General features: G+C 56.1%; 11 protein-coding genes across 11 annotated transcripts; 5 read left to right on the forward strand and 6 right to left on the reverse strand.

The window, feature by feature from the left end:
* Window positions 1–175: 175 nt before the first annotated feature.
* PG998_014150 (uncharacterized protein) lies at window positions 176–1,123 on the reverse strand (the record flags this gene model as incomplete). The annotated part of the gene is made up of 1 exon (XM_066880966.1): window positions 176–1,123. One exon carries the CDS (start codon window positions 1,121–1,123, stop codon window positions 176–178), a length of 948 nt encoding a protein of 315 aa, XP_066725105.1.
* Window positions 1,124–1,724: 601 nt separating this feature from the next.
* On the forward strand, window positions 1,725–3,356 carry PG998_014151 (uncharacterized protein; the record flags this gene model as incomplete). Its single annotated transcript, XM_066880967.1, has 5 exons — window positions 1,725–2,098; window positions 2,143–2,264; window positions 2,297–2,712; window positions 2,762–2,944; window positions 2,967–3,356. 5 exons carry the CDS (start codon window positions 1,725–1,727, stop codon window positions 3,354–3,356), a joined length of 1,485 nt encoding a protein of 494 aa, XP_066725106.1.
* A 950-nt stretch (window positions 3,357–4,306) lies between these two features.
* PG998_014152 (mitochondrial RNA splicing protein-like protein) lies at window positions 4,307–5,763 on the reverse strand (the record flags this gene model as incomplete). The annotated part of the gene is made up of 8 exons (XM_066880968.1): window positions 4,307–4,343; window positions 4,407–4,878; window positions 4,947–5,003; window positions 5,065–5,157; window positions 5,232–5,364; window positions 5,430–5,465; window positions 5,535–5,604; window positions 5,726–5,763. The coding sequence occupies 8 exons, from the start codon at window positions 5,761–5,763 to the stop codon at window positions 4,307–4,309; spliced, it is 936 nt and encodes a 311-aa protein (XP_066725107.1).
* An 841-nt stretch (window positions 5,764–6,604) lies between these two features.
* PG998_014153 (uncharacterized protein) lies at window positions 6,605–7,990 on the reverse strand (the record flags this gene model as incomplete). The annotated part of the gene is made up of 1 exon (XM_066880969.1): window positions 6,605–7,990. One exon carries the CDS (start codon window positions 7,988–7,990, stop codon window positions 6,605–6,607), a length of 1,386 nt encoding a protein of 461 aa, XP_066725108.1.
* Window positions 7,991–8,610: 620 nt separating this feature from the next.
* PG998_014154 (pyridoxal phosphate-dependent transferase) lies at window positions 8,611–10,527 on the forward strand (the record flags this gene model as incomplete). Its single annotated transcript, XM_066880970.1, has 3 exons — window positions 8,611–8,658; window positions 8,730–10,258; window positions 10,332–10,527. The coding sequence occupies 3 exons, from the start codon at window positions 8,611–8,613 to the stop codon at window positions 10,525–10,527; spliced, it is 1,773 nt and encodes a 590-aa protein (XP_066725109.1).
* A 234-nt stretch (window positions 10,528–10,761) lies between these two features.
* On the reverse strand, window positions 10,762–12,209 carry PG998_014155 (RING-14 protein; the record flags this gene model as incomplete). The annotated part of the gene is made up of 2 exons (XM_066880971.1): window positions 10,762–12,086; window positions 12,167–12,209. The coding sequence occupies 2 exons, from the start codon at window positions 12,207–12,209 to the stop codon at window positions 10,762–10,764; spliced, it is 1,368 nt and encodes a 455-aa protein (XP_066725110.1).
* Window positions 12,210–12,941: 732 nt separating this feature from the next.
* PG998_014156 (DnaJ-domain-containing protein) lies at window positions 12,942–14,675 on the forward strand (the record flags this gene model as incomplete). The annotated part of the gene is made up of 2 exons (XM_066880972.1): window positions 12,942–14,492; window positions 14,556–14,675. The coding sequence occupies 2 exons, from the start codon at window positions 12,942–12,944 to the stop codon at window positions 14,673–14,675; spliced, it is 1,671 nt and encodes a 556-aa protein (XP_066725111.1).
* Window positions 14,676–15,055: 380 nt separating this feature from the next.
* PG998_014157 (uncharacterized protein) lies at window positions 15,056–16,634 on the reverse strand (the record flags this gene model as incomplete). The annotated part of the gene is made up of 4 exons (XM_066880973.1): window positions 15,056–15,437; window positions 15,496–15,720; window positions 15,797–15,965; window positions 16,034–16,634. The coding sequence occupies 4 exons, from the start codon at window positions 16,632–16,634 to the stop codon at window positions 15,056–15,058; spliced, it is 1,377 nt and encodes a 458-aa protein (XP_066725112.1).
* Window positions 16,635–17,135: 501 nt separating this feature from the next.
* On the forward strand, window positions 17,136–17,745 carry PG998_014158 (uncharacterized protein; the record flags this gene model as incomplete). The annotated part of the gene is made up of 2 exons (XM_066880974.1): window positions 17,136–17,200; window positions 17,571–17,745. The coding sequence occupies 2 exons, from the start codon at window positions 17,136–17,138 to the stop codon at window positions 17,743–17,745; spliced, it is 240 nt and encodes a 79-aa protein (XP_066725113.1).
* A 70-nt stretch (window positions 17,746–17,815) lies between these two features.
* PG998_014159 (uncharacterized protein) lies at window positions 17,816–19,920 on the forward strand (the record flags this gene model as incomplete). The annotated part of the gene is given in 3 exon segments (XM_066880975.1): window positions 17,816–19,383; window positions 19,481–19,817; window positions 19,828–19,920. The coding sequence occupies 3 exon segments, from the start codon at window positions 17,816–17,818 to the stop codon at window positions 19,918–19,920; spliced, it is 1,998 nt and encodes a 665-aa protein (XP_066725114.1).
* Window positions 19,921–20,795: 875 nt separating this feature from the next.
* PG998_014160 (histone H2B) lies at window positions 20,796–21,432 on the reverse strand (the record flags this gene model as incomplete). Its single annotated transcript, XM_066880976.1, has 3 exons — window positions 20,796–20,974; window positions 21,058–21,129; window positions 21,270–21,432. The coding sequence occupies 3 exons, from the start codon at window positions 21,430–21,432 to the stop codon at window positions 20,796–20,798; spliced, it is 414 nt and encodes a 137-aa protein (XP_066725115.1).
* Window positions 21,433–21,854: the final 422 nt, after the last annotated feature.

Consider the following 21,854-nt stretch of genomic DNA (forward strand, 5'->3'; position numbering starts at 1 on the left):
ATTTCTTGCTTCGTCGCAGAGTTTGGTTTTTAGAGAGCATTATACATGTATGGGGTTATGTCACCATCCGGCCGGTTCATTCCTTTCCCACCCCGAGTGTAGGCTGCAGCGCAATACCCCCCCTTTAGCATAGCATGGATCTAGATTACGCAGCATGGGTTTTGTTTCCATTCTTTTATGGCCGTCTCCTAGTCTTGACGGGGCTTTCTCGCTCCACCAAGCCTTCGAAGATGGCGTCCCTTCGTGCCGTAGCATCCCTCAACTGGGCCCGCAGGGCTTCCAGCTCGACCCTGGCAGCTTCCACATCCGGCGGGAGGCCTGCAAACGCCTTAGCCTGAGCGTCCAACTCCTTCTTAGTGGCCAGCAGGTCCAAATAGGCATCCTCGTCCTTCTTGACATGCTCGACGGTGAGGTTTGGGATGGCAACCGACTTCTCGAGGGCGGCAAGCTGCTGTCCGATTTCGGGCAGCTTGGCCGACATAGTCTTGATCTGGCGCTGCAAGTCGAGATTCTGCTTGGCTAGGTCGGCGGCGGGTCGGTACTCGGGGCCGCGGACGTCCTGGATGAAGCCGTCCATGGTGCGGGACTCGCGGTCGAGGTACTTCTGCAGCAGGGCGACGCGGTCGAGGGTCTGCTCCAGCTCGAAGACCTTGGCCTGAAGCTCGACGTAGCGGGCGCCCAGGGTCTCCGAGGTCGGGAAGGCCATGCCCAGCTCGACGGCCATGCGGGCCATGGCGTCCAGGGCAGTGCGGCCCTCGCGGGTTAGATTTTCCTCGATGGCATCAAGGATGTCGTCAGCGACCAGCTCACCCTTTACAGTCCCCTGCTGTTGGGCCTGTCGTGCGGCGTCCTTGGCAGCGTCGGCGGCCTTCACCTCATCGAGGGCGGCCTTCTCGAGCTGGGCCAGCTGGTGCCGCTCCTCATCGACGGCCTCGTTGTGAGAGGCCAGGGCCAGCAGGGCACGCAGGGTGTCCGGGTTGCGCTCAAACTTGGGCACGGTGCGGACGCCGGCGCACCTGGTCTTCAGCCAGTTGTCGACGTAGGACCAGTCCTTGGCTGTCGAGGCGGCGGCGCGGGCCACGCTGGGGGAGAAGATGGCGGTCTGGGGATGTAGGTGGGACATGTTTTTGGGGGGCTTTTGTCATGGAGGGGGAGAATGAAAGTGGATGGAAGCAGATTGTTTTCAGTTAGTCATGGCCATGCATGTCTGCCATTCGCATGATTAGTATGTAGTAAGCAGTGTGGTGGTGGGATGAATGCTCGTTGTGTGTATGTGTGTGTATGTGTATGTATGTGTATGTATGTACGTACCCTGGTCTGTAAGTGGAGGGGTGAAAACGTGGGGTGGCATGGAAGGCGCATTTACTGGCGGTTCCTGTTGATCGGCCGGAGGCGAAATGGACACTTGTCAAGTCAACGACAGGGATGGCGACGGTCCCGCGTGCTTGTGCTTGTACATGCAGACAGCCAGACAGGTACTTGCTTACTTGCTTACTTGCTCTCTTCCATCAAACATCATATCAATCAATCAACCAACGGCCAGGACATAGTTGTTCTCTCCCTTCCAGGCCACCTTGTAGTCTCTATGGATTGACCCCAGCCACCTTGCCGCTCTCTTCTTCCTGCAGCCCGGCTTGCCATATTCTTCTCTGTTTGATGCCACTGCGACCAACCGCCTCGCAGTCGCATTCGCCCTCGCCCTCGCCCTCGCCCTCGCCCTCGCCATGTACGTTCCCCTCTCGACTCTGGCCCTTGCCGCCAGCATCCTGTCCTCGTCAGGCCTCATCGAGGCTCTCTCTGCCTCCGAGATCCCGGCCGACACCCCCATTTCCTCCCTCTTGTCCTCGGCGCAAGCCCATCTGTCCAAGGGCCAGACCACCGATGCTCTGCTTTACTACGATGCTGCCATCGCCCGCGACCCCTCCGACTATCTGACCTTCTTCAAGCGCGCCACCACCTACCTCTCCCTCGGTCGCACCTCCCTGGCCACTGAGGATTTCAACAAGGTCCTGACCCTGCGGCCCGGCTTCGAGGGCGCCCATATACAGCTGGCCAAGATCAAGTCGCGAAGCGCAGACTGGGACGGCGCGAAGCAGCAGTACGCGCTTGCCAACCAAAAAGAAGGCTCCCCGAGTATGACAGGCTCGTCGAGGCCCAGGGGGCTGCCGCACTGGCCGAGGCTGCTGCCGCGAACGGCAACTGGGACGAGTGCATCGGTCACTCCGGCGAGGCCATTCAGGTCGCCAACCGGTCCCCGAACCTGCGTGAACTACGATCTCGATGTCGCTTCGAGAAGGGGAGGTCGAGGAGGGCATGGGCGATCTGCACCACGTCATTAACATGAGGCCCGGCGACATCACCCCCCACTTGAAGATTTCCGCCATCACCTTCTTCTCTCTTGGAGATGCCGAACAGGGCATGGCGCAGATCAAGAAATGCCTGCACTCCGACCCGGAGAATAAAGCCTGCAAAAAGCTACTCAAGCAGGAGAAGAGCATCGAAAAGACCCTCGTCAAGGTGAACAAGGCTTTGAGCAAGAACCAACCCATGACCGGCGTCAAGATGCTGGTGCCCCAGGGCGACGACAGGGGCTTGATAGACGAGGTCAAGGAGCAGGCCAGGCAGTTCAAGGAGACAGGCATTATTCCAGAGAAGGCACCGAATATGCTGCTCAACAGGGTAGCCGAGCTAGCCTGCCAAGCCTACTACGACGTAAGTTTCCTCTTCCCTTTCCACAGCCTTCCTCCCCATGTCTAACCAGCTTCCAAAGATGAACGCCAAGAAAGCCAGCACATACTGCAAGGAATCTCTCGATCTGGATGAAAACTCCTTCTACGGGCTCTTGTACAAAGCCAAGGTCCAGATGGATGCCGACGAGTTCGAAGCCAGTATCAACCTCCTCAACCAAGCTGCCGAGGTGCGACCGGAGAAGAAGCAGGACATCGTCAACCCTCTGCTGCAAAAAGGCCCAAGTAGCCCTGAAGCGCAGCAAGACCAAGGACTACTACAAGGTTCTGGGGGTGCCCCACGATGCCGATGAGAGACAGATCAAATCGGCCTATCGCAAACTCTCCAAGGTTCACCACCCGGATAAGGCAATCCAGGCCGGCTTGACCAAGGAGGAGGCGGAGAAGAAGATGGCCGGCATCAACGAGGCATACGAGGTCCTGAGCAACCCCGAGTTAAGGGCACGATTCGACCGAGGCGATGACCCCAACTCCAACGAGCCCCAGGGTGGTAACCCATTCGGAGGCCAGCCCTTCATGTTCCAGCAGGGCGGCGGCGGCCAACAATTCAACTTCAAGTTTGGGTCTGGCGGCGGCGGCGGCTTTGGAGGATTCCCCTTCGGTGGTTAATTTCCTGTATACCGAGCCCAAGGTTCTACGCTAACGAATATGACTGGAGTTCATGGTGTTTCTACGCAGTCGTGGGGACGATTTACATGCTTAATGAATAAACACTTCCATTCTACACCAATATGCCGCTCCAAGGTGGCATCCATCTCATGGCAGTGCTCGTCTCTTTACCTGACCTTCTACACTGAAACATCCCGAAGTCCAGTATTTGCCTCCTTGGCCTAACATACCCAAACAAAATGGACTTATGGTGAGATGCCTGAACGCTGTGTTATATTTCACCCGTGGCATGGCTCGCAGGATATTTCTTCGTCGCCGACTCGCCGGCCTATCTAGAGGTCGATAAACCAGCAAGAAAGCGGCCTGCGGAATGTAGTTCTGGAAGCCTGCGACCATCTCCAGTGGTTTCCTCGTGGATTCTGAGGGGCTGGCAGCCACTGCTATCCCCTCCCCTCGTTTGAGGTTGCGGCGGAGCGTCGACAAGGGGGTAGCATGCCACGGGTTGGGCCTCTTCTAACCCAGCAGCCACGAAACAAGTATTTTGGATCATATTCTCAAAGAACCAATGGTGGCGGAGAGCCATAATAACGCCGACCATCTAGTGCTTTTTATTTCCCATCAGATGCCACGATTAGTGTACAAGAAACGATGCCGTGAAGCCATCATCGAATGTGCTACCCCAGACGCCGCGCGCGTCCGTATACATGATCATCAAGTATGGGAGGACGCAAAAATTGCAACCTCGCGTTGCATTGAAAGATCCAGGAGCCCGTCATCCCCCGCCTGTCTCTAAACCGACCACCTGGTCCGAAGGCCGTTCCAAAGGTATGTACACTGTTGCTTCCTCGAACAGAGGCCTTCTATCCTTTTTTTTATCCCTGAGTATCATCGGCATGAAAGTTGGAGTAATTCCTTTTCTCGTGGGCTTGCCAAGGCGTTTGTCTAACACGTTATGACGAAGGTGTATTCCTTCGGATGAAATATGCCCTGGTATCCAGGTCAGTAACGAGGGGCATAAGCGCCACGTTGAACCGCATGGGCTGTACTTACTTGGATGCTTCATAGGCGGACCAGCAGATGGCCGTGCTTGGCATTGTTGTGACGACTCTCGGCTTTACGCCCTTGAAGAAGCCGCGCACACCCTCTCGCTGATACAGCAACCGGCAGCCGGCCATGAAGCTATTCACTGCGCGCAGCTCGGGGTCTGTTGCGCTGCCTCTCGTCTGGAGCATGGTTTTTATGACGTCCATGGGCGTGGTGAATGCTGCCGCAAAGCCTCCCGCTACGGCACCCGCTGTGCAGTGTGTGAAGGGGTCGTAGGTCTTTTCGGGGTTCATCGTCGTCGAGATGGATTCGTAGGCGAGGAATTGTAATGCGGTAAAGGGCACCGTCATGGAGAGGGTCGTGGGGTACGAGACGTAGAAGGCCGAAAGGCCCTCGTTCCTGTAGACATATCGCGCGCAGTCGGCCATAGAACGGTACATTTTGCTCGAGTTCTGGATCTGCATGCGTTGCTTGATGACTGTGCGAAGATCAGCTCCCGCGTTTGCGCATTGGGGGTGCGTGTAGCCAGTGTCTTGAGAGACCTACCATCGAAAGGATTCATAAAGGCATCGCTCGCTATCGTGGCGCAGGCCCCGCTAGTTGCTGATGCGTCGTGAGCGATCCAAAGGAGCCGGCAATCTGGTACAGAGTGCGAGTTACTTACCGGCAGCCAGCGGATGATGAACACCGGCTCTGTTGCCTCCCATGGCGTGTTTCACCGCCTCGTAGGTCGCGAAGTAGACAGCATGCGCAGGTCCTGGACGGCGTCAACAACGGGGTTCCAGGGTAGGTCCGCCACGGCTCATGCACGACAGCATCTGCCCGACTTACCTGCTCCTACGACTACGCTGGACATGCCCCGCCAGAGCTTCAGCACACCCTCGCCGGTGGCGATTCGCATGGTGCCTTCGACGACACCCTTGTAGACGGCGTTTGGCGAGGGATTGATGATCTGCATTCGAGTCTGCGAGGTAGCAAAGTCAGTCGGGCGCGCGCCATCCGGCCAATTGGGGCTGGATGCGTACGGACCTTGATCGCATCGATGGGGTACATGACGGTGTGTTCCTGCAAGAAGACATATCATATCAGCCCGCCGGCTCCGCTGTCGCTGGAACTGGGTGCGGAAAGACCAACCGCGATGCCAGCAAAGGCGCCGGCCGCCATGTTCTGCGCCAAAGAAAAGTTGGGCGGGAGGGATTCATAGCTATCGGCAGAGTTATCATTGTCAGCACAGGCGCCTTTTGTTCATGGGGCGCATTGTCGGCGTAGTGCGGAGGGGGCGGAGGGGGCGGAAGAGGCGGAGGAGCAGGAGGAGCATCACGTACTCGTAGTCGTCGACGGGCTCGGCTGTGGGCTGGGCCATCTTGGCCACAGCTTGGGCGCCTTCGCCGAAAGCTTGGGGTTGGAGCGCCAGGGTTACGGCTGCTATCACAGCTCCGGAGGAGGTCGGTCGCACAACTGCAAAGATGGCCGAAGGTTTGCAGTGGCGGTCGAAGGTTGAACCTGAGGACGGTGACGTTGGAGGGGGAAGAAGATGGGAGCTCGCCGAGGCTTGAAGGAGGGAGGGTAGGTGGCTGAAGGCTGGAAAAAGCGAGGTACCCGGCCTAGGAAGAGAGGAAAGGGAGCTAGCAGCAGTGGCAGCAGCAGCAAGTAGTATCGTATATTTGTAATGCCGGAGACGGGCGGACGAACAGACAGACAGACAGACAGACGGCAATGTCTCAGCACACGCACCAAGAGCGAAACCAACAACAGTCAGTCGTTGGGTTGGGCGGGAGAGGCCGACGTTGGTTTTTTCTCTCACTCACTCTCTCTCTCTCTCTCGCGCAAGACAAGACCAGACAAGACGATAGGCGTCAAATTGGATGACTGCATGCATGCACTGCTCACCAGAAAATCTTCAATTCACAATTACAATCCGTAACACAACGCAGCTTAACCCAACTGATCCTAGCCCGCCCATTCCTTCATGTGCGCACTCGGAGCTCCCAGCTCTCTCTACTGGTCCGTCGTCATAATCTGTCTGTGCGTGCGTGCGTGCGTGCGTGCGTGCGTGTGTGCATGCAAATAACCGACAATCTAATCAATCCATCAAAATTATGCAAGGCCACACCTGCAACCCTTGATTAGGTCCGACTTCCTTCTCCTCGGATACGAACCTGACGGCCGACTGGAACATCTCCGATCCGCAGGGTCCGAGTGGCTTACCTATTGGTCTGACATGCATGCGCACAGCTGACAACAGATCTGAGACTGCTCTCGGGAGGATCCCACACAACGTCCTTGATACTGACTCTTTGCCTCGCTGGTATCGGGACCTCGGGACACCCTGGTCTCGGCGGTACCCTCATCGTCTTGGTGTTCTCAACCAGCAGCATTGGCCTCCATGCGGTGCCCTTCTCCATCCCGCCCCCGTAGCCGGTGTTCGACAACCCTATGGCCTCCCTGGCCCGCGAGCTCACGCACGAGAAGAGCAGCTCGGCGTCGTCCACCGTGCCCGCCTGGTATAGCCCAACTCCCCAGCAGGCCAGCTGCAGGGGGTCGCCCGTCCCATACGGCGTAAACGCGTTGCCTACGTTGTTGACCCCCAGACAAGCTGCCAGCCCAACGTCCCTGATCATCGACGGCACTTGAAGCGTGCCGCGAGGGCGACTGTGCGGTGCCGTTTGTTCATCCGTCGGCCTGCCCATCATGAAGAGATCGCTGGTGGGTAGCCCAACAAAGTGAACAGCCAAGTCCTTCTGGCGTATGCCATCTGCTATGTCCAGCATCTTCTGCGCCGGCAGAGTACTGAGGTGTGAGCAATGCCCTATCACGATGGTCTTGGACTTGTCTGCACGCCGCGTCCACTGGTGCTCTGTCAGTAGCCTAATCACCGGCTCGACGAGGAAGGCAGCGGAGCTGTCTAGGTTGTAATCCAGATGGAAATCCAGATGAACATGATGCTCCAGGGCTGTGCGGATGGCCCAGTCGATGTTCCTGATCGAGTCCTCCTGCGAACTCTCGACGTAGGGGGTTGACCCTAATGCTTCAATGTCCGAGCCATAGTCGCGCAACGCCTTCTCCAGGATGGACCTGTTCTCTTGCCCGTGGCCGGTCGAGAAGACGGGATCCTGCGCAAAGGCGCAAATCTGGAGCTGGACAAGATGCGAGAAGTCTTGCTTAAGACGGATGACGGCCTGGAGTGGCAGGGTGCCGGTGACATGGTCTACCTCCACAAAGGCACGCATGGATGTCACGCCCTGCTGGTAACTTGTGGCCACAAACTGGGAGCCGCGCAGGTAGACGTCCTGGGCCGTGTACCGCTCCTTCGCCTTGGACGTGTTTGACAGGGCCTCGTCAAAGGAGCCCGACCGGGGCGCCAGGTCAGTGTAATCCGGGTGGTGGGCGGAAAGGCCATGGTTGCAGGTGAGAATGTAGGGCTTGTCGAGGTGGACGTGAGGGTGGCACAGAGGTGGCAGAAGGAGGCTAGAGGGTGCGTCCGGGGCTGCGTTGGTTGCTCCTTTGCTCTGCAATACGCCGTCGGACACTTCCAGATCCCACCTCGCGCCGCCTGGTTCGTTGGCCAGGATGACGTTCTCCAACTTCATGGCCAGAGTGGGCGGGTGCAATCAATAAATAGCAATCGTTCATTCATCAATGTACCATATCTACAGCATAGTGAATTGAGAGGGCATCTACCGACGATGACCCCAAATCTTGTCCAAGCCACGCCGCGCTACTTCCTTTACTGACATCATCCCCGTTTCGCTTACCCCAGGTTCCATCGACGGCCGGTGGCTAACGAACGGCGTTGATTGCGGTACCTACTTTATCTTTTTTTTTTTTATCTTTTTCTTCTTTAGTTTTTGGCCTCCCCCTCCCACCTCCCCTCTCTCCCCCACCCTCCGATCCCGGCGGCGAGTTCGCCTACGCTAAATAAACCCTTGGGCCAAATCCGACGGACGGTCTGCATTGCATCCATTGCATGGGGTGTGTGTGTGACTCGGCATTGATTGCCCCTGAAACCCACGTACATATACAGACTGGTATTTGGAACTGAAAATACCGACAATTGCGTCCCAGCAAACAAGTGCTTCCATCCAGCTCAACCAGACCAGCTACGCCCCCGCCTCTTCTGATCGCGTGCTTCTTGAGACCTTGCCAGACTTGGTTTGGGCAGAAACTCGCCGCCCAAGCAATTAACTCGCCAACCACAAAACGCCCAAGTATGCCGTCCTTTGGTCTTGGCGAGTCGATACCCTCCGACACGGCCCATGTAAGTTGACCGTCGCTTGACCTTGTGGCCGATTGTCGCCTCTGTCCACCCGTACCAACTCTCTACTCTAGGCCGTGAGTGTCTCGTTGCCGACATGGAAGGCCAATGTGGGCTACGAAGAAGGACAGCAATGGGTGGTCGACAAGATGGTTACTGGCTACCCCAGGTTCTTCATTCACAAGAGCATCCAGGCTCTGGCTAGCGACATCGTGTCACGCTTCGGCCAGCCCCAGCAGCAGGCCATGCTGTTTCCCACGAGAAAGACGGCCCAGCGTTGTTACGCCTTCATCCAAGACAAGGCGCCCCGGGAGCTACAGACTAACCTTCAGATCGTGAACTTGGCCTTGAGCGCCTCGGCCTCGGTACCGCACGTGCTACAGAGTATATCGCCGTCCATCTCTGCTGTCTTCTTCGTTCCCGATGCGTTCCCCATCGCCAAGCAATACTGGCAGCACTCGGGGGATGGTATTTCGAGTAGAAGGGCCGAGTTCTGCCACGGCCTGCTCAAGGATGGCCTGCTGGTTTCTGTCGGGCCCTCCCCGGCGCCCCGCTCTCCCGGTGTCCCCAATGCTAAAGTCTTCCGCGGCCCACGCCGTTACCAGCGTCCTGCCTCGATCGATGCCACCAACGGCGGCAGCAGCCATGCAGCGAATCAAAGGGATGAGAAGAACGGATCACCTACGCAAGGCAGTGACACCGAGACGATTGAGAGCTCCCGTTTTCTCGAGGAGCGCTTCGGCCGTAACCTGGATCTGTCGAAGGTCAACAACGCCAAGTCCGCCATTCGGCGCCGTATCGCCGGCGTTCTGGCCGGGGATGTCGACCTGGCGACCAAGCTTCCGACTATGGACTCAACAGCCCGCGGCGTTAACAACTTCCGCGAAGACGACATCTATCTAACCCCCTGTGGCATGAATGCCATCTTCACAGCGCACCAGACCCTCCTGAAGGCCCGCGAGCCCCTGAAAAGCATCAACTTTGGCTTCCCCTACGTCGACACCCTCAAGATCCTGCAGAAGTTCGGGCCCGGCGCTGTTTTCTACGGACATGCCTCCTCCGCCGATCTGGACGACCTCGAGGCGCAACTAAAGGGCGGCGCCCGGTTCCTCTCCCTCTTCTGCGAGTTCCCCGGCAACCCCCTGCTCGCCTGCCCCGACCTCGTCCGGATCCGCAAGCTGGCCGACGAGTACGACTTCGCGGTGGTCATCGACGAGACCATCGGCACCTTCGTCAACGTCAACGTCCTGCCATACGCCGACGTCGTCGTGAGCAGCCTAACCAAGATCTTCTCGGGCGACTGCAACGTCATGGGCGGTGGTCTGGTGCTGAACCCGGGCAGTCGGTACTATGGCGCCCTCAAGCACGCCCTGGACGACACCTTCGAGGAGAAGAACTACTGGGCCGAGGACGTCATGTTCATGGAGCGCAACAGCCGCGACTTCAAGTCGCGAATCGACCGCGCCAACGCCAACGCCGAGGCCATCTGCGAGGTGCTCATGGCGCACCCCAACGTGCGGAACGTCTACTATCCCAGGTTCAACGACTCCCGGCCCAACTACGAGGCCTGCCGGACCCCCCACGGCGGATACGGCGGCCTCCTGTCATGTACGCTCCAGAACAAGGAGCAGGCCATTGCCTTCTACGACGCCCTGGACACGGCCAAAGGGGCCCAGTCTCGGCACCAACTTCACCCTTACCTCGCCATACGTGCTCTTGGCACATTACCAGGAGCTGGAATGGGCAGCCAGCTATGGAGTTGACCCTAGCCTTGTGCGTGTCAGCGTGGGGCTGGAAGATATGGAGTTATTGAAGTCGGTCTTTGCCAGAGCGCTGAAGGCCACTGAGGAGGTAACAACGGAATCAAAATGAGCGTATGACAGATAGAGAGACTACCCAAGTAGCATATCAACTATGCCAATCTGGCTTGCTTGGACAAGAATCAACGAGCACAAACCAAACTTAAACACATGAATAATGCATATTGTAACTAGTAGTCTGAAATTGCGCTTGAATGTATCATACATTCGGGGTATCTCTTGTTGCCTAAAAACGAAAAAGCCTCCTCCTGAACAGCGCCACGCCGAGCCTTTACCTGGTCTCTGTCTACATGACGCAGCAGGGACCTTCTGTGTAGTCCGGTCCGAATATCTCCTTCCCACGCTCCAGCTCGTTGGCTTTGACCTTCTCCTTGACCTCTTTGGGGAAGTATTCCCGTAGGAACGCCGCGTGCGCCTTGTCGAAATTGTCCAAGCCCGCGCGCATGATGACGTCCCCGCGGCACAAGGGGCAGAACCTTTCGCTCTTGCGCTGCATCTTCACCAAGCAGCGGCTGCAGAAGATGTGTTGACACTGCAGCCGAATCGGCCAGTAGGCCACGGCGAAACAAATGGGGCATAGGTAGTCGTCGAGCTGTGGCACGGTGGCGATGACCTCGCTGGACACCTGGGCACACAGATCCCGTGCCATGCTGCCGGCCAGTAGCCGTTCGGAGTGGACGGCTACCGGGAACGTCTTGGCCACGCCGAGCGAGGTCCGCTTGTCGAACTTCTTGAGGATCTTGGTCACGGCGAGCTGGTTGATCTCCTGGAACTTGAGGTTCTGCAGCAGCATGGCGTTCAGGTTCAAGAACATTGTAAAGGCGTCCCGACTGGCAGAAAGCTTGAGGCCTTGGACGTGTTTCCGCTGGAGAACCTCTTGTTGAAACCATTGCAGCTGCTTCAGGGCCTGTGCCGCGGTCCTGGCGCCATGGTCTGATTCCCGAGTAGAAAAGAAGATGCGGGCGTCGAGGTATAGTTCGAATATTTGGCGCCACCTGGCCAGGTCGTCCCTGGCCTTCTTCCCGTTGGACGGTCTCGTGGTGCGCGTCATGGTCCGCCCCAGGCTCGCTATATCCGCCTTCAGCCTCTCGGCCTCCTCTTCCTGGAGCGTATCAAGCTCGAAGACATCGTTCTGTAGTATATCGAAAAACTCCCCATCAAAGACCAGTGGGATCTCCACTTGGCGCACCGGACAAGTTGTTGTTGTCAGTGTGCCATCACTGCCACTTATGGGTGCCTCATTGTCGTCCGAGGCGCTGGATTCGTGATCGACATCCGGGGCTGGGGTAGGTTGTTCTTGTTGCTCGGCCTTTTGTAAAGCTACCTTCTCCAAAAAGTCCCTGGTGGCTGGCGATAGGGTCGCATCCACGACGACGCCGTCCTTCAGATGGACGGAGATGGTCAACCTCGGTCGTAAGAGCTTGGAGTTGCAGGGTTCGCCGTCCAGGTCGTAGTGGAAGCCAAGATCGCCAGCGGAGGCTTGACCCTTGGCGAGCAGGGCCAGTGTATCCTTGTCGAGGCCGATGGTCTCCAGCTCTCGGGTGACCTTTTTCAGGCACTTCTTCAACTGACCATAGGGTATGGCGGAATCGATCCAGCGCTGGGGGAAACCTAAGAGAAAACAGTCTACGTCAGCTCGGAGGGTCGTATTGGGGCATGGGATCTGCGCCGAAGCGGCAAATTGAACGCACCTTCGCGCTGGAGCGCCTTCTTGAACTCCTGTGCGAATTTCATGGCGGCGACATAGATGGCGCGGCGGGGAAAAGTTGTCGCAGGTAAGGGTGCGCGGTGAGTTCATCCACTATAGGACGAATGCGGGCTCGTTCCGAAGGGCCATCGACGGGTTTTGTATGTATGTATGTATGTATGTATGTATGTCATCCAGATCGGGGCAGGCTCGAGGGGTAGACAGATGACAGGGATTTAGGCAATCAAGACTTAGGAATTCGAATAGGTATGTACAGTAGGTAGGTAGGTATCTGAGCAACATAGAACAAGGAAGGAAGAGGAGGTAAGAAGGAAAACCCAGACCAGTACTAGTTACCCTAAAGCCTAGCCCAAGCCCAAGGTCAGCGACAACCGGTGAAGGGTCCGGGGAGGGAACAATTCGAGAAAAGGGAAGGAGACGGGGGAAAATCGGGACGGGAGGCCGACGAATGGACACCAGATTGAGCATCTCTGCACGCGAGCACCTGCCTTGCCTGTCTGACTGTCTGCCTGTCTGCCTGTCTGCCTGTCTAGCTGTCTGGCTGGCCTGCCACGATTGCGTGCATGTTCGCCTCGTCCGTAGATCAGCCCAACATCAGATCAGCTGAGAATGGATCCTTTCTTTATGCACGCATGCATAACTCAAAACCCGACCCACCACCCACCAGTCCCCCCCGCCAAAAAAACATAGACTTGACGACCCCGCGATCCGTCACCACCCGCTTCTTCTGAGTATTGGACTGCTAGACAAACGACACAATGGGCGCTGGGCCGTCCACCGAGAGAGGCTCGGCAACAGCCAGTGCCGAGCCCAAGAAGGTCGACTACTATGAGCTTCTAGGTGTAGATCGCCTCGCAACCGACGATGAGATCAAGAGGGCCTATCGGAAAAAGGCCCTGGAGTTGCACCCGGACCGAAACTACGGCGACGTCGAAAACGCCACCAAGAAGTTCGCCGAAGTCCAGTCTGCTTATGAGGTCTTGTCCGACCCCCAGGAGCGTGCATGGTACGACTCCCACCGTGATGCCATCCTGCGCGGCGATGACCCCGCCGACGGCGGTGCCACCCCGGAATACTACGACGTGCGCATGACTACCACCGAGGAGCTGTACAGCCTAATCCGCAAGTTCAACTCCTCCGTCCCCTTCACCGACGCCCCCGATGGCTTCTTCGGCATCCTGCAGGACACCTTCGACTCGCTCGCCCAGCAAGAGATCGCTGCCTGCGAGTGGGATGGCCTGCCCATTATCGAGTACCCGGCCTTCGGCAAGGCCGCCGACGACTATGATGCCGTCGCCAAGCCCTTCTACAGCGCCTGGTCCAACTTCGCCACCCGCAAAAGCTTCAGCTGGAAGGATAAGTGGCGCCTCTCCGACGCCCCCGATCGCCGCGTCCGCCGCCTGATGGAGAAGGAGAACAAGAAGGCTCGCGAGGACGCCGTCCAGGAGTTCAACGAGACCGTACGGTCCATGGTCGCCTTCGTCCGGAAGCGCGACCCCCGCTACATACCCAACACCCAGACCGAGGCCGAGCGACAGAAGGTCCTGCGGGACGCCTCAGCCGCGCAGGCCGCTCGGTCGCGAGCCGCATACCAGGAGAAAATGTCCGAATACGTAGTGCCCGACTGGGCGCAATCGCGGGGTGACGAGTCCGGGCTCGAGGGCGAGTTTTCCGAGAGCGAGGACGAGTCCGAGGTCGAACACATTGAGTGTGTCGTGTGCAACAAGGTCTTCAAGACGGAGAAGCAGTTCGAGGCGCACGAGAGAAGCAAGAAACACATCAAAGCTGTGCAGAAGTTGCGGTGGGAAATGAAGAAGGAAAATGCCGGGTTAGATCTCGATACGCCTCCCCCGTCCACCCAGCCTGCAACAGCAGCAATGTCAGACGAGGAGGAGGGAGAAGGAGAAGAAGGGGCATCCGATAATAGTGACAACGAGGACAGCACGGCCACAGGTGGTGATGGCGATGATGATGCGGGCGATTCGCAAAGACTGACCCCATCAAAATCGAACCCTGTCGAGACGAATGCTTCTGCCGAGGCCTCTGTAGCAGCGACAACGGAGACTAAGGATGAAGTCGATGATGATGAAGACGACGATTATGCACCAAGATCCACCATTGAGGAACGTCTTGTTGCAGGAACCGATACTAAGGATGTCCTGGATGATGACGTGGATGGGATATCGAGTCAAGTAGGGGATCTGTCACTTGACTGCGCCCCTGCGCAAACCAAAAAGATGGGCAAGGCGAAGGCCAAGCGGGAAAAGAAAGCTGCAAAGCAGGCGGCGCTGGAGCAGCAAGGGGCGGCAGTAAGTATAGAACACAGGCAGACAACTGCGTAGCAAGCTCCCATCTAACTGTTCATTTTCTAGCATCAATGTATGGTTTGTAATGAATCATTCGACTCCAAATCGAAGCTATTCGGTCATCTGAAAGACTCGGATCATGCGGCACCAAAAGCCGCCGGCAAGCCAAACAAGAAGAAGCGATGAGAACATGTAATGCTCGGTTCAATATGGGCAGTGTGGCATGCGGTTTCATTGCTCAAGTCTACTGACCCGCATCGAAAGTGGCATCGCTATACTGAACAAGAAATAACGCATGGGCTTCATCGTGAAGTCGGCCGGGAACCCAGCGAATTCAAGCAATGCGAAGCGGTCTGTAACCACACTGCCATCTGGCAGCTTCAAACGGAATGGTCGTATGCAGCACTGGACATATTTTGAGGATTCGCATATCCAGTGTGTGAGTATCCATCTCAATTATTCCGGATCCCAGGCGAATCCCTCGCAAATATAGCCCTCCCATCCCAACAACAACGCCGTATACTCCCGAACCAATACGCAACCATCGTCAATCATTCTGGGGGTAGTTAGGATCCCACAATGGCGTCTTCGTCGTCATCGCTCATGGCCTCAACTTGGTTGATAGCACTGTCTTGCTCACCAGCGTGGGCCACCGGATCATGATCCGAGACGTGGATGATGGACTTGCCCTGCACGTGTTTTACGCTTCGCCGCCAGTCAACCCAGTCCTCTTCATTCTGGATCAAGAAGCCGATCAGCATGCTGGGGTCCATCTCCTTGATGTGAAGTCGACGGAGTTTACGCGTGTGACAGGTATCCACTTCCTCCCGGGTATAGTCGTTGGCGTCTTCGTGGTATGGCAGAGCGGGTCTAGTGAAGTGCGGGTCCAGATAGAAGAAGTTGAGTCCCTGGACCCCGATGAAGTAATGAGAAGACGAAGGGCGGCCACTACGCCGGTGCTGTTAGTAGACTGATCAGAGAACATGCCCTCTCCGGATAGACTTACCCTGCGATGCCTATTGACTGCGGCATTTGTAACGATGCGACTAGAGCCTCCCAATAGACGGGCGTAATCTTATCTATGCCTAGCCTTGTGCCTACCAAAACGACCGTCGGATGGAACGTCTCGCCGTCGGGTTTCGCAATGCTCATGAACTTATCCTCATAAACGTCGGGGCCGTCACCGGTCGAATACACCCGCAAGCTCGACTCGTTCTCATTCGTCAGGGCTCTAGTTGGTAGTTCTCAAGTCAGCTGCGAACAGGCATGCGACAAGGGACTCGACACGAGAAGGAAGAAACACGCACTGAATGCATCTGGCGGTGGCCGACGGGCCAAACCATTCACCGGGGTATTTCCCACAGGCTGTGGCGCCGTGACGCACGAAGTTGTGCAAGGAGTAGGGTGCTCTCGCGTCGTCGGCGAAAAGCCGAACGATTTCCTTTTCTTCGACTTCCCGAGTCTTGGTTCGCCAATCTGTTTGTACATCATGTCAGTCGCACCCTTCTCGTATCTACTAATACTTCAACTCTGACGCGACGTACCCCGTCCCAGTCTCTGAATGGCCATGGCGTTTGCGAGCAAGCTTTGGCCGGACCTGATCATGCAGCCCCATCCGCTATCCGAGGCAAATCCATTCGCGTCGGAAAGCTGAGTCTTGATCCGCATCGAAAACGAGAGGGCTGCCAGCGCCTTGGGGTCGTGCGACTTGGCGATGGGCTCAAACTCAGACCGGTAGGTCATCCATATTCTAGATTCGAAGTCGTCGAGAAATGCAGGCGGCCAACCCCCATCCAAGGGGGCTTCGTCGTAGGCGAGCGACGAGTCGAGGCTGCTTGCTGCGGAATAAGGAGGGGTCGCAGGGAGCATGACACTGGTCTCGACGGGCGCTTTGCTGCCGCTGGCCGCCGCCTCATCTGACGGTGGCTCGGTATTCGCTGTCGCCGACGCTGTCTGGTTCGAGAAGGCGGCGGGCTTGTTCTGATTGCCGGTATCGCTGGCGGCTGTGTTGGTGTTGGGGCTGTTGTTAAGTCGGTAAGACGAGCCCAGGCACCACACTGGCTGGTCTCTGACTACATCGTTGGTTGGCTCCGGGTCCCAGAACATCTGCACTATCCGGCGACCAACCTCCAGAGTGCTGTCCATAGTAGATATAAGTATATTCAGGCCTGTTGATGGCAAAGGAAAGCAATCCGCAAAGATGCAGCAGGTTGGTATCTTTTCGATGGAGAGTTGTCGAGTGAAGCCCGACTGACAGGATACGGAACACGGGGTAGCAGCGCTCAATGCGGGTCTTTTCTAGGACAGGTGAAGGCCTGGATAGACGCCAGGGTTTGAGCAAATGAACAAAAACAGCGTGTAGGAATGTTGAAGGCAGGTGTGATGGGTAACCAGCTTGTTGGAGGCCACCACTTACGGCACCGCTGGGCGGATCATGGACGCGGGACCAGGTACTTATTGAAAGAGGTGGGAGGCAGGGCCAGGATATGTACCGGACACACACGTCCTTGTTCGGTGTCCCTGTCCCTTGGCACTTGGATATCTTTCTCTGCCACGGGCAACACAAAGCTACGGGAGCAAAGGATACTCAGAGTCTCTAGCGACTTGACAAACGTGAGTTTCCTGGACAGCAATCGTAAAGAATGAATGGACGGATGGATGGATGGATGGATGAATGACCAGACAGACCCAAGTCAAGTCAGCGGGCACAGGTTAGTTGGGGAAGCCGGGGGGGGTGCTTGTGACGCCAGATCGACGAGGAGCGCAGCCAGGTGGAGTCTAGTGACGGGCTGTGAGCATAAAAGTTGTACGTTCGTGTTGCACCCGTTATCGATAATACTTGACACTCGGAAAGCATCATCGACTCCGGTAGGTCCAATGTAGACCTCATCCAATCAGATAGGCTCCTGCCCACATGCACACCTACCGGCTTGGAACTTCCGCCACACACATCCCAGGCATCATCCAAGCTTCTGTTTGATTTCAACATCCAATTCGAGAATTTCCCAACCACACCCAATCCACACCTAACTTATCTCTACAGCAGCAGCCACCATGGCTAAGAGAAAACCTCTCAAGAAGTTCGCTCAAGGCCCCCAGGGCCGGGGCCAAAGTCAAGGTCAGCCTTCTGGGCCAGGAGGCCGTGGCCAAGGCCAACCTTTCGGATCAGGAGGTCGTGGTCGGCGTGACCCGTTGCTGGATGCAATACGCTCCAACACTCCCACCACCGCCTTCCGAGGTTCCAATCGTGGTATGACCTCATCGCCAGCTGCCATCTGCTATCGTTCCTTCATGAGATGCTTACACACCTGCCAGGTCCACACACAATGGCCGATGAGGCTAGGAGCACCGCCCAGAAGCACCGCGGCGGCCCATACCAGGACGGGAGGCTGCGTTACAATCCTGTCAAGTTTGTAAGCGCTGGCTATATGAACCCATCAGACGAACTCAAGGTCTTGCAGGATGAAGAGCAGCAGAATGCCCCAGCAGAAGTCCCATCCGTGGACTCCAACGTAGTCGAGGTCGAGGTTCCGGTTGGCACCATGGCCGTAGATGGCCAGCCTGACGAGGCCTTCATTCCAAGTCCTGTTAACATCGAGCAGCTCGACGATGTTGATGTTGGCGTTGACGAGGTGAACCCAGTTCCAGACACTGTTGCAATGGACACATGCTCAACACGTGCACTGTCACCCCCGTTATTTGTCATCGACACTACGGGAGATAAGTCGCTAGGACAGAAATATCCAGAGGCATCTGTTCAGAGAAAGGATGAAGGCATTCAAGACCCAGTCCACGACTCGGACTCCAGCGAAGAAGTGATACTCTTCAAGGGTCGCAACCCGTCTTGCAATACCACAGCACCCGCCACACGCACTACGAATACCCCCAGACCGGACAGTGACTTTATGCAGCTTAACCAAGTTGATACCGAGATCAAGGTGGTAGAGAAGACGATCCAGGCCACTAACCACCAACCTAGCTTGATGGGCGCCGGCGTTGACGTATACAAGACGCCCCAAGTTGATATCTATAAGGCTGCCGACGTCGATGTTTATAAGACCGCCACCCCCGAATCACTCCCAGCAGAGAACAGAGAAGAGGACGAGCGGTTTGAAAACCTCTTAAAGGGTACCCACTCTGACGAAGAGGCTGCAATGATTGCTGATTACATCGCCAACATGGAGGACGATGATGAAGACGACGATGAGCTTGATCAACATCCTGGTCTGGGCTCTCATGCATTCCACATACTTCGCGACATCGGGGGCACCGATAGTGATGGACTTCCGGAAGGAATATTAGATGAAGATAGCCTGGACGAGTCTGAACAGCCTAATGGCGGAGATGGCCCAAGTATTCAGCGCACTGCTCCGCAGGCCGAAGATGAGCGGATAGCCCAACTGCTGGCAAAACAAGAGCAACTGGGTCTTGGCGGCAATGAGCTTTTCCTATACGATGGCACAGGCTCCGGCGACGATGGAGACGAGTGGAACATAGCCCCCAGGACCACTCCCCGCCGCAAGAAGAAGGGATCCTCGAAGACGGCTAGGATTATCCAGAAGAAAGGGCAATTTCCAAGTGCTTCCAAAATGGCCGAGGCCTTTGACGAACTCGACCTGATGGATTGGCACCGCCCAGCCCTTCATAATTACAACAAACGGACTCAAGTGCCCTACGTATCCGACTCGGAGCTGGAGGACGCCATGAACGCAACGTTTCAAAGGGATCGTCTCAAGAAGGCGGAGAAGAAGAAACAGCGGGAAGTTCTTCGTGCGCAAGGTCTACTGGGCAAGAATGTCAACCCAGAAGATCCACGCATCAAATATCCGGGAGGCATGACCAAGGACGACCTTTTGTATGAGCTGGAACAGTTCATCCTTGGCGATGATGAAGAGTGAGTGCCTCGCCCGCCCCTCCTATTTTACCGTCCTGTCCTGTCAATTACTCACATATTTGCAGGCTCGTTCTCCCCCATTGGACAAAGCGTCCAGACGATGCGTCCACCAGGTCGCAATGCAGCTGAAGGTCAAGTCGAAGTCCGCCGGCAAAGGTGTCGACCGATACCCTATCCTTTTTCGGACGAAGCGTACTGTCGGCTTTGACGAGCGTGGTTTCGCCTCGGCTACCCGCTTCCTGAGCCAAAGCTACTACCATCTAGCCGATGGTGACGCGGAAGTGGTCAAAGAGTACAAGGCCCTTCACCGCAAGGATCCCAACCGCAAGCGCGGCCATGCCTCTGTCGGTTATCGGGAGGGAGAGGTTGTGGGTCAGCATGCCTCCGAGCTGGCATCAGATAACAAGGGTCGGATGCTGCTCGAAAAGATGGGGGTGGTCCAAGGGGATGGCCCTCGGCACAACCGACAACAAGGGCATCATGGCGCCTATCATGCATGTTGTCAAGAAGACCAAGGCTGGCTTGGGCGAGTCGTGAGTAGAACCGCTTCAACGTTAGTTATACCGTACAGTAAATTATACCATGCTTGAACAAATCCAGATATTGCTTGAGGAGCTGCATACAAGCGAATCAATTTCTGTTGGCCAGCATATAGAAATGGAACAAAGGTCATGACTCTATCTGCCAGGTCGCTATCACAGCCGATGCAGTAGTATCAAGTATATCATGGAAAATGGTCGTGGTTCATTGTATTTTAACACATTGAGGCCGTGACAAGTCTGAGTGTTGAACAACTAGCTAGAACACGTCTTGTTCCACCAATATGGATCACGTATCAACACTCTCTTCTACGACTGCCAAGGGTATTGAAATTTGATAGTAGGTGGTTCCAATAGTCGGAGGGAGCAATAGCATGCTACCGCAACTTCTGATCACGTTTTATGAGACCAAAGGACAACCAATAGTGAACGGGGCGCAGGTGGAGGTGAAGATATTCAGCAAGCTCACCAGTGTTAAAAAGCATGCGTATCGAGGCTAAAATTAGAAGAAAATTAGAGTGCTGAAGCGCAAGGTAGATTAAATACATCACTTGTATCACAGGCAGAGAAGAGGCAGAGGTTTGTTCATTGTAGAGTATCATTCCGGGGAACCCTATCGGGAAATCTGTATTGTACAACCGCAGAACCCCATACCGTAATGCAGAGGCAAATCGCCTCCGAAAATCAAAGCCATCCGTAACGCATTATTGAGACTCCAGATCGATGTCAATTCATCAGAATCCATGTGTCGAAGCTTGAAACCCCTGGCCAAGCCTCATCATGATGCCAAGCAAGCTGTGTAAAAAAGGATCCCAAAACCCAAGACAAAAAACACCCTAGACAACCGCAGAAACCGAGACAACCAAGCACCGCTTATTTCGTGGACGAGGAGTACTTGGTGACGGCCTTGGTGCCTTCCGAGACGGCGTGCTTGGCCAGCTCACCGGGGAGGATGAGGCGGACCGAAGTCTGGATCTCGCGGGAGGAGATGGTGGACTTCTTGTTGTAGGCAGCGAGCTTGCTGGCCTCAGTTGCGACGCGCTCGAAGATGTCTGTATGGGGTGAAATGCATTAGAATGGGGTTTTGATAGAACAAGGCGCGTGGCGCAGGCGGTTACTGGAGTGGAACGCTTACCGTTGACGAAGGAGTTGAGGATAGACATGGCACGGTTGGAGATACCAGTGTCGGGGTGGACCTGCTTCAGGACTGGAAACGGGAGTTAGCAAATAGGTTGCAAGCGTGTGCGAGCGAGACCATTTGACACGTAAACGCGTCGCGATCCCAAGCTGGAAAGCGCGTCGAGATTGGCGGTCAAGTGGGATGGGCGGGTTGGGGTGAGAACATACCCTTGTAGATGTAAGAAGAGTAGGTCTCCTTGCGAGTCTTGGTGCGCTTCTTCTTCTCGCCAGTGGCGGCGGTCTTCTTGCCGGCATCCTTCTTCTCGGGAGCCTTGGAAGCGGTAGCCGGGGCCTTGGAGGCGGGCTTCTTGTCAGCGGCCTTGGGAGGCATGTTGAGGTTGGTGGGTTGGGTGGGTGGGAAAAAGTGAAGTTGGTGAGTTGATTAAGAGGACTGGATTGAGAATCCAAAGGCGACTGCTGGCTTGTTGTGAGGTTGGAAAGATGGGTTGGTTGATGGGAAGTCAGAAGTAGTGGATTGGAGGGATGAATGGGGGATGAAGGTCCTTTTGTAGCTGGCGGCGCAAGACACTAGCGCCGTTACTGATTTGACACCACATTTGGGAGGCAGAGACAGGCTTGCGATTTAGAGCCACACACCCCCCATACTGCATACGTGCTGGCCCCATCAGCCAGGCCGCGACGGTAAAATTAATTGGTTGGTCGAGCCTAGTCGAGCCATTCCCAACCCACCTTCTTCATTACTTGCCTCTTGCCTTTTGCAACACCCCTAGGCCCGACACGAAGACGCGCTTT

The sequence above is a fragment of the Apiospora kogelbergensis genome (genome assembly GCF_038363985.1).
Source record: "Apiospora kogelbergensis strain CBS 113332 chromosome Unknown utg000009l_segment0_segment0, whole genome shotgun sequence".
NCBI classification, from domain to species: Eukaryota; Fungi; Ascomycota; class Sordariomycetes; order Amphisphaeriales; family Apiosporaceae; genus Apiospora; species Apiospora kogelbergensis.